This window comes from Ammodytes marinus, assembly GCF_949987685.1.
Source record: "Ammodytes marinus genome assembly, chromosome: 15".
Lineage (NCBI taxonomy): Eukaryota > Metazoa > Chordata > Actinopteri > Uranoscopiformes > Ammodytidae > Ammodytes > Ammodytes marinus.
Window position 1 is genome coordinate 2,982,478 of NC_137219.1, and position 11,113 is coordinate 2,993,590.

At 38.4% G+C, this 11,113-nt stretch overlaps 1 protein-coding gene across 8 annotated transcripts in view; it reads right to left on the bottom strand.

Moving 5' to 3' along the window:
- Positions 1–10,811, bottom strand: part of mark3a (MAP/microtubule affinity-regulating kinase 3a) — a 54,702-nt gene extending 43,891 nt beyond the window's left edge. For 7 of the 8 annotated variants that reach the window (XM_080042495.1, XM_080042497.1, XM_080042492.1 and 4 more), the window contains exons 1-3: positions 10,174–10,811; positions 1,755–1,937; positions 525–578 (exon numbers count right to left, since the gene is read on the bottom strand). In XM_080042495.1, the coding sequence (XP_079898621.1) occupies positions 525–578; positions 1,755–1,937; positions 10,174–10,224 (288 nt within the window). In that variant the 5' untranslated portion in view covers positions 10,225–10,811. Of the gene's footprint in view, positions 1–524; positions 579–1,754; positions 1,938–7,184; positions 7,342–10,173 lie in introns of those variants that run through there. The other variant, XM_080042491.1, reaches the window with a different exon arrangement.
- Positions 10,812–11,113: the final 302 nt, after the last annotated feature.

Below are 11,113 nucleotides of genomic sequence, written 5' to 3' on the forward strand. Positions count from 1 at the left end.
ATACTCCAAAATGCTATTGGAGTTAGTGGGGCATTTATGTATTTTCAGCATACTACAATTGATGTGCATGTATTGGGACATCCTCAATCTTTTTCTGGCATACTAAATAGTAGGGAAGTATGGGTATTGGAACGCAGGGTCAGTTTCTCATGGAGGAAGAGATATGCAGATGAGAATACACAAGGTGGAAGCCAATGGTATAATATGGTATAAAGGGCCATTGAAACTATTGAAAACATCTCGAAGATTCAAGTCGTACATTTACAAACAAAAAAAAATTAAATATTCTTTGAGATTAAAGAAGAAAATGTAAGACAATTTTTCCCCCAGAATTCAATGAAGATGATCATGATCGCTGCCAGCATTCCCCTCTCCCATTTACACAATTAATACTCAATCAGTCGCACTTCATGAATTTGTAAACGAATTCTGCCACATTGAGAGAGATAGAGAGAGAGAGAGAGAGAGAGGGGGAGAGAGAGAGGGAGAGAGAGACACGCACACACAGAATTGGGGTAAATTACCTTCTGAAGGCTGTTTGGGTTCAGCTGCGTCTTGTCTATTATCTTAATTGCAACCTGTGGAGAGAGACAGACAGACAAAATGAGCTAAATAGGACACAACAGAACAACACATGTGTCACTGAATTAGTCTTTCTCTCAATAGGAAAAAAACTTACTTAGGTGAGACACTGCAGGTGAATAAGGGAACATCTTTAACTTATAGATATTATCATGAAACTTTGCCAGTTGATTACTGACATTAAAGCACAAAATAAAACTAATATTAAGATAATGGCTGCTAAAAATGGCTGTATAGGAGAAATATACAGACGCAAAACACACAAGGTTTAGTCAAATAAACACTTAAATGTACACTTTGGACCTTTGATTCATACTATGAAAGAAGACATGTTATGGAAGAAAAAATAGCAAAAAAAATATTTAAAAAAATGTAACCAGTGCTTGAAAAGACAATATTTTAGCCTGCAGTGTGTCTTCTTAAATACTCTAAAGGAGCGTTAAGAAAGTTTCAGCTAAAAATATTCCTCCAAATAATTCACCAGGCGATCAGGAGGGGATTGAGGGGAACAGAGAGCGCCAGTCGGTTCCTTAGATGTCACTTTATTTCACTTGCTCTTTCTGTTCATCAATTATGAATCAATTATGCTCCTTGAAAACATCCATTAGTGCCAACAAGGGTTAGAGCGATGGAGCTGCTAGGAGAATACTAAAGCAAATACTACCCGAGCTTTGGTACAAGGACTAAAAATCCGTTTACACTGGGCGGTGCAGTTTGGTAAGGTACGGTAAGGCATTGATTTATTTGCGTTTCCACTGTTCAAAAGTTGTGAATGGTACCAAAATAAGCGAACTTATTTTTAATACACATTAGTTAAAGAAATAAAACAGGGATCGTTCGTGGTGTAGTGGTCACTGGTTAGAGCGCCCGCCCAAAGAGTCTCAGTCCTCTTCACAGCAGACCCGGGATCGAATCCAGCCCGGGTCGGTCTCTGCCTGTCATTCCCCTCTCAGACCATTTTTTGGAAATTGGGGCAAATAAAAAGCTAAAAAAAAAATGCCGCCAATAAAAAAATCTATACATTTGAAAAAAAAAAAAAATCCTAATAAAATAGTATTAATGTCAAAAAAACAAATAAAAACACATCCAGTGTGAGTGAGTGAGTGAGTGAGTGAGTGAGTGAGTGAGTGAGTGAGTGAGTGAGTGAGTGAGTGAGTGTGTGTGTGTCTCACCTCTCTGCCGGTGAGGATGTGTCTCGCCAGCTTGACCTTGGCGAAGTTTCCCTTGCCGATGGTTTTGAGCAGCCGGTAGTTTCCGACGTGCGGCTGCTGCGGCTCGTCTGAGCTGCGGGTTCGAACGCCGGTCCGACCCGACCGCGTGGTGACCTCAGAGCGGCCATTGGTGTGAGACGTGTGCTGTGGAGAGAGACAGGCCAGAGATACTGTTAGAACATCTGAAACTGGGGCGCTCCAGTGGTGAAGTGGATAGAGCGTGTACCAAATTGGCTCCGGCCTTTTGTTGCAGTGGTCGCGGGTTCAAATCCGACCCGTGGACCTTTACTGCATGTTATCCCCCCTCTCTCTCTCTGTCTCCCCATTTCAACTATGTACTATCTAATAAAGCTTGAAAATGTCCCCCCCCCAAAAAAAAAAATAAATAAAAAAAAACACCAGAAACTCTTTATGGTCAAGCATGTGTTTCATATTCAGATGTTTACGGCGAAATCCTCCATACCAACCCAGAAACAGACATTCTAGGCTCCTCACAACAACTAGAGACAAGCTTTAGGTCGTACGAAAGCTTTGTCGACCCAGTATGGGATGGTTATCGCAAAAAATATATATTCTTAAGGTTTGGAATAAGGAGATAGCCCCCTGCTTCAATATGTGGCTCATGGAGTTCTCTAGTACCCTATATATGGATACAAATCCGCTATGAGACACCAGGGAAAGCAGAACAATTTAAACAATAGCATTCTTTGCACTGACGGTCTCGTTTGCCGTCACGTGTAATTTATGATCATCAGTGGAAAAACCTGACTGTTTTAGAAATATTTAAAAGTTGCACCTTTAAGTTGTGCAATATCCCCGAAAAAAGAAAAAAGAAGAATATCTGGATGCGTCAGTGGTGACTCATGTTGACATATCCACTTATGCTCTCCAGGAATGAACACAGATATTTATAGATCTACATTCAGATAACGACGAACACACATGTCTCTTCCACCAGCTACAGATCAACGGTTTCACCATTTCACCAACCAGTCACTTTTGAAACCCCTCTTTCTTTCCTATTTCTATTATTTGACATCTTGTAAAAATGAAAAAGGTGATAATTCCTCAGGTCATCTTTCTAACACTTTTATCTTTTGATTTATTTAATTTATTGAAGACATCAAATAAAAATCAAACAAAATGATAAGCACCAAAAAAACAATAAACAAAATGTTTTTACATATATTCAATTGATTCAATTGATATTATGCCTGACAAGGAGTAGGAAGAAGGATTAAACTTATTTGATAACTGTTTCATCGTGTATGAAATGTCAGAATATGGCGACAAGAGCCCATCAAGCCTGAATGACATCCTCTAAACTTGAGGATATTCAATTCACTATCATAAAAAAACGAGAAGCACAACATCTTCATATCCAAGCCTGGAACTAGTACGTTTTCTGCATTCTCTACTTGAAAAATAAACTGATTAATCTTTTGCAAATAACTGATGCAGATCCATTTCCTGTTGATCAAATACTGTTTGTAAAATAAACAATTTTCAATGTAAACAACACTGACCAGTTTCACTTGTAATATTTGTATGAACTTCCATCACATGGATAAATAGAATATTATACTTTATTAGTACAGCACCAAAAAGTCCAACAGAAATGAGTTTTAGGAACGTTTTCTGCCTCTTACAGATTATGGGAACAAAGGATTTTCGATTTAAAAGCGGCTTCAGTTTTCCCTACCCAGAATGCAACAGTCCCCGTCTCCCTCCTAATAATGAAAGTCACGTTAAAAGGCACAAGTAACTGACAACTAAATTGAAAAGATGTGACCAGGTTGGATGGCAGGAATCTGTGCTCAACTTGAGGAACTTTCTTTTGAGCTTGTTTCAGATATTCTCATCTTCCTCTATCCCATGACCTGATTTCGAAAAACAACAGACACTGCAATTATTTTTTTCTTCTCCATTTTCTATTTGTATTACTGTGCACTTTTTGTGTTCTACACAGTGTATCAGTGAATATCTCCTCAAGATCCGCTACCTGTCCATACTGTGTGTGCAATCAAAATAAATCTGGTGTTAATGCACAGCTTTGGCTCTGTAAACTGGTATGTAATCAAAGAGGGTCCACTGTGGTTAGCAGCATGCCAGTTTACGGAGCCTAGGCCTTGTATTCATATAGATATTGACTGATTTTGACAACAAGCTTTTTGCACAAGAATCACTGACACCATCTTTAACCACTCATAAAACTATTTTGATATTATTATATCAAGCAAAGAGTATGGGGGTATGTAGCTTAGTGTGTAGCTGTAGGGTGGTTGACCCGCAACTGCAGGGTTGATGGTTCAATTCCCCGTCTCCCCGCCACACGTCCAAGTGTCCCTGAGCAAGACACTGAACCCTAAAGTGCTCCCGATAGTTAGCTTGCACCCTGCTTGTATCTGCTGCTATCGGTGTATGAATGTGTGTTCCAGTATTTCCACCTTGGATAAAAGCATCTGCTAAATGACATGTAATGTAAAAAGACAATAAACATCCACCATTGTCTACATATAATTTCATCTGAATATTAGCAGCTTTTTTCTCTGTCTCATAAAGCCATGTGCAAAAGAACTAGAGAATGAATTGTAACATGTGGTGGCAGCAGCTCCAGCCAGTGTCATATCCTGTGTGTGGCAGGCAGACTGAAAACAGGAAGCACAGCCTGAGCCGAGCACAGAGCAACAAACAAGCCACTAAAACCAGGTGAGGGGCAAGTCAAAGGGTCAATCCAGAACACCATGTCTGCCTCAGAATCTACTGTTAGTGATTGACACAATAACTTATCTAGCCGAGTCCTTAAATTCTTTGTTTACATACTAGTTTACAGAGCCTAGGCCGTGTATATACAAGCGTTCTCCAGAATCACTGACTACACCTTTAAAATCATACTTTATGAACAATGCATTTTTTGAGCTAACTTCTTTAGTTAGTGGATGGTAGATCAAACTATTCTTTACATGTGTTAATTATCTTTCATATTTTGTGTGAATCAGTAGTATACACATTTGGTCCACCACTGGACCACAACATGGTTTTTAGATATTCTGTCTTGATGATGAACGTGATCAAATATTAGCAAATATATATTTTTCCAATTACTTCATTGTCAGTTTAATGGCAATGACATAACAGGGCAAATGAAATGTGTCTTTACGTGTATCCCTCCCAGTAAGGGTCAGAGCTCAGGGTCAGCCATAGTACAGCGCCCCTGGAGCAGTTTGGGGTAAAGTGTCTTGCTCAAGGACTCAATGGTAGAGATGATGGGCACCGTATATCTAATAGCAGCCACCACTAGTTTTACTACTAATACCCTCCTGTCCGGTGCCGGGGATCGAACCAGCGACCTCATGGTTACTGGGAGGAGGAACCAGAGACCTCATGGTTACTGGGAGGAGGAACCAGAGACCTCATGGTTACTGGGAGGAACCAGCGACCTCATGGTTACTGGGAGGAACCAGCGACCTCATGGTTACTTGTTTACCGCCCATTTCCTGCAGGCCACTCCACTGCCTGACAATACTATCATTGTATTGGGCAGGATACAACCAAAGTAGGAGTGTGTGCCACTCCTAAATGGGGCATAAACCTCAGATTGCAATGCAAACTGCGAAAAACACATAGCAATTAGCAATACAAACAATTTAATAAAAATGTAATCCACAGTATAAGAGAGGTATAATGTTAAAGTGCCAGAGTGTTTCAGATTGTCCAGTTCGGTGTTGTTCTTGAGAGAGAGAGTACTTACTGGCTGTTCATGTTGTATGTTGATTAATGTGTGAATGCTCCTTTGACATCTGGCTCATAGAGTTCTCTAATACTTTATGTATGGAGAAAATGTGTTGTGAAATTTCAGGGAAAGCAGAAACATGTAAACAGATATGACAGCCTTTCCTTGACTATATAACAGTAGTGAGGGGACCTACATGACACCTTGTTGACTTTTTATTTCTGCTTAACATTTGTTGAATAATATAGCTGAAACTATGTCCTTAGAAACCAAACCTGTAAAGTAGAGTACGCCATGTTGATTGTTTATATTATTTTGGTGGTCACTTGTTCAGTGGTGTGTGTGTGTGTGTGTGTGTGTGTGTGTGTATGTGTGTAAAAGTATTTAAAAAAAAAATAAAGTGTGAATGCTTGTTGCAGTAAGGACTCTGTTGTGGTGATTTAGTTGTGCACATCTCTGACAGCGTTGCACCAGCACTAAACTAAGGGATTGATTTTCTGTGTTCAAAAGCATCTCTCTGCTCTGCTTCCCAACCACTGATGAACAACAAAAAAAACTATCTGATAGATACTCGGTGCGGCATGGGTATCGACTGTCCAACCGTTAACCCCACCCGGCTCTAACCAACACACATGCACAAACACACTCTCTCTCTATCTATCTATCTCTCTCTCATTACACACACACACACCAAACTGACCCCATTCACCCTGGTAACAATGATATAAGTGGGCAAAACTCACAGCTAGTAGCGAGGGAATTAGAACTGTAGACTTTCATACAACCCTACACAAAGAACTGTGTCTAAACAAGGACAGAGGCCAAAATATGCCAAGCAAGAAACAAACACTATCTCTTACTTTTTCTACATTTTCACTCCACAAATCCAACTTAGAAAAAAACATACGTATTAAAGATTATTCTCCACCTTAAATCTTCAGTCAAAAGTCAAATTAAACTTCACTGTCAATTTCTGCAAAATATTCCAAAGTGCCAGACATACAGGCGAATAGCAAATATATTTATCTCCGACCTACAGTAAAGATTACTAGGATAAAAACTATAAACAATGGATACATCCTAAATAGTGAAAAATGTAGGGCAAAACCAAGAAACTAAAAATGTACACTATAAAAAGGACATAGGCCAACAACATTTTGTATATAAATAATAAAATTTAACACTGATGGTGTGATAAAGTCAATAGACAAGTTACCAGTAATAGGACAAGGTCATAATAAACGTACTTCATTAACACTGCAGACATTGAAAAAAATCAGTATACATTCATTATTTAGGTATTTGAAAAAGGGCCCTCAATCACAATAACCTCCCTCTAAAGTATCTCCTCCTTGGCAACACACACTCTTTAAGTCACTATAGGAATATATTAGAGCTTCCACACAGCGATAGCAGCGGAGATAAAAATATCTTCAAGTAGGATAAGGTCACCGTTGAATACCAGACACACACTGCAGAAAAAAAAAGAAAAAAAAAAAGGCGCTTGTGGGAACTTTTAACTCTTTCCAACATACCACCGACCAAGGACACAAAATAAGCTACATTTAACCAGTTAAACACACACCATTTTGCCCCGTTTAACGACTTCCTGTATATAATATGATATCCTTTTGGTTTTCAGTGGTTTAGATACTCACGAGACTGCGGTTTCTCCTGCTGTCCTGTGCGCCCGTCATGTTTTAAAACAGGGAAACGCTGCTGTGTGTGTGTGTTGTCCAATTCGCGATGCCCATACACACATTCACCACAACACCAGATTCAAACTCAACTCACTCAAAAGCCCGAATAGATAAACATAGACAGACAGGAGTGGGAGACCGAGTGTGTGTGTGTGTGTGTGTGTGTGTGGGTGTGTGTGTGTGTGGGGAGGGGGGGGGCAATGATCTCAGTCAAGCCTATTGCTACAGCCAGACACACAGGAAACCAGACCTTGTCCTTTCAAGTTAAAAGCCTTTAGTCCTTCAACTTCTAAAGCACTTACATCAACTAGACTTTCCATATTCAATCTTAGCACTATTCTGAAGGTTATTACAGATGGATTTGTTCATATGTTGTTAATTGACTGATTTATTATAGATTGTGTTAATTAAAAACATGCCAAAATGGATTTTTAAGACCAGCACATCGTTTTTTTTTATTAATAAAAAAAAATTATCCAAAATCTGTTCTGTTAAAAACTCTTTCCCACAATATACTAGAGCACAATCCAAAAAAATATCCCAAAACAAATATGTCCAGTACACAAATCTAACATTAACAAGTGAGTTCAAAAGAAAATAATCGCATTTGAGAACAATCGCAGAACAATCAAAATGTGTTATTTCTGCTTGAAAAATTACTTTGAGGAATGATTAAAAGATTAACAAAAGAAAGAAAGAACCGATTGTTTTTCATTTTGTTTTCAATGTTGCTTCTAGGCTACTGGTTTTGAGTAGAGTGGACACCAAGTAGTAGAAAAAAGAATAATAATTCTGCCTCCTAAATCTTTACATTTCTAGCCCCCGAAATATCCCAAGTTGTGAGTTCTCCTACACGGTATCAATACAGTTTCAACACTATTGAACACACAGGGTCAATGAGGTTTCAACACATCTTATCCGGCCTCAGTGCTTTGTCTTATCTCCAGCTGACTCTATGTTGCTACTGGGATGAGTCACAAGATTCAGATGGTATCACATGTGAACGTTACACCGCTGCTGTTAGACACAGTGGGAACGTGTGGTAAAGAAAATGGATGTACGTTAGGTTAAGTATCAGGATTTCTTCCTACAGCTAAGGCAAGTTAGATATAAGGCTTTTAAAGACTTGTTTTAAAGCCACCACGGGAATGAAAATTTAAGACCAATTTTACAATAACTGAAACTGCAGTGAAAAATCGACATGAATTACTTTGGGTTTGGGAAAATGTTTTAGTTTAAAGACTTTATAAGAATCCTTGGGAAAGTTATACCAAAACCACTAAATTCAGTTACATTCAGTTGCACTTGATGACCCCAAGATGCAAAAAATCCACAATTAGATGAAGCAAATGAACAAAGCAGCTACAGAAACAGCTAAATTAAGTTATAGGGGTGAAGTTATTTTGATGCTTAAAAAAGGTAAATCAAGGTCATATGTTTATGGCTGTTCACTTCCTCCATTTCCTGTCAGAAGAGTAAATGTTTTGCAGCACTGAAACAAGTATTCAATAAACAAGAAATTCAACTTTTTTTGATGACCACTTAATTATTTTTCAAACTAAAATACTAAACATCTACTGGTTTTCGCATTCCAGTTATCCTGATTTGATGCTTTCCTCCGTTTTTTTTTTTTAAGATATTTTTTTGGGCATTTTTATGCTTTATTGATAGTGTAGAGACAGAGGTGAAATGGGGCAGAGAGGGGAGTGACATGCAGAGAACGACCGCGGACTGGAATCGAACCCGGGTCCGCTGCTGGCGCCCCCATTTCCTCCGTTTTTTTTATAGCTAAAAATTAAATATCTATAGAGTTTGGACTTGAAAAAATACTTAGCGTGGATTTTGTCAACTTGGAAAGTGCATTACCCCTTTTATCTGACATCTTGGGCCAAATTATGAAGAAAATTAGCAACTAATTCATGAACACGATTAATCTTTGCAGGCCTAAAATAAGTCAGCTGCTGCAAGCATATTAGTCTGATTCTGAGACAGTTTTAATAATTAATTTAACATTACTCGAGATATGAAGCAGAAGATTTAATGGCTGCTGCTTCTGAAATTTGAGGATTTGCTGCTATTATTTAAGAAGAAATTGTCGTCTGTTTTTATATGTTCGAGGTTTTGAACGATTATCAAAGAAAGAAAGAAAAAAATCACAATTTACAATTTAAAATAAATAATTAATGGACATTTTGCAATATTTTCTAATATTTATCACATTATAGATGATAATTTAGTCATTTATATTAGAATTTAAATGAATGGAGAAAATTTTAGTTGGGTTATAAAAATAATAGCTCGTAGCAGCAAAAAATAAATGTAAAGGCTAGTTGTGTGTTCTTTGGCTGTCACAAGAAAAAGTTGTTTAGCAGATTTTCTTATTTTTAATATATGTTTTTTTTTTCTGTAATTAAAAAAAAAATCATTGATAACAAATTTTCAGTTTCCTATTTACACAGCAGAGATTAGTTTCATTTTGAAAATCCTGACTGGAACACTCAAATTGGTCACGAGTGGGCGGGGCTTATGCGACCCATATTTGGAAGCTGAACGGTTGAAAGCCTTTGAGTGACAGCTGGGGAGAGCCAATCAGCGAGCCGGAACCGAAAGACTACTGTTGCCTGCCAGAACAGGCAAAGTACTGTAGTTTTTGTTCGAGGTTGGGCCTAAATACCCCCAAATATACCCTAATTATACATCTTTACGACCTATATTCACTTTCAAACTTACCACTCGAGGATTAAAACATGCAAATAAAACCTAATATGGACATTACATGTATTTAAAGGGCGTATTTGACGTAGAGCCTCAGAGGATATGCTTGTTTACGGTTTACCGACAAAGTAATCTTGCAGTTCAATATTGCCACTAATCAGACACAATTTCAGTTCAAACAAATTCCACTTGAATGACATTTTACAGCACACAAATAAACCTCGATACTTACACTTTCCGTCGCCTTCTCGTTGACTGTGGGCAAAGGAGTTTTTGTTGACATCTTTTTTTTATTTATTCGTCCTTCTTTAAACCGTCTGATGTCCAAAAATAATACCAAAAAAATGCACCGGTACTTCCTTCAGTCCCACAGCCGAAAAAGGAGATAATTGCTCGGCTTTGCTTTTGCAGCTATCTCCGGGGGGAAACACTGTCAGCATGGAGATCGTGACTATTTTCAAAGAAGAAAAAAAAACACAGACCGGACGTGTTTGGGAGCTGAAAAAAATCCTCTATGTAGACAGCAAAGTAGTTTTATGATTTGGAACATTTACATTGCTTGAACATACCCGTGCATGGCCTTGTATCTCAACTCAAAAAGAAAAAATCAGTGTCCGTTTTTCCGTTCGGTCTTCAGAGTCATTGAAGCTAACTCAACTAAGGCGCTGTCGGTCGCTACTTCCAAAAAATAAAATAAAAAAATAACCCACTCCCAGGCTATTTTACACGGCTTTTTTAGACACAAGCCATAGCGTGGAGTGTCACCAGTCGAAGGAGGCGGCTTTCAAAAGGTTTAAGTGGCTGAAATACTCGCTGTCGCCTCGGTTTCTTCCATCTCCGGCGGCCCCGAAGTGAAGCTGCTGTGTCTGGTTTAGGTGGGACCAAAATGGCTACTCAACGGCTGGGGCTGGATTATGCTGCGTTCACGGACTCAGACGTCAGAACAAAACCGTGATGAGAGGTTGAACAATGTACATAAAGTAGACTATTAGGATTAGTTAGTTATATAGTTTGTTAATTAGTTAGTTCGTTCGTTAATTAGATAGACAGACAGATAGATAGATAGATAGATAGATAGATAGATAGATAGATAGATAGATAGATAGATAGATAGATAGATAGATAGATAGATAGATAGATAGATAGATAGATAGATAGATAGATAGATAGAT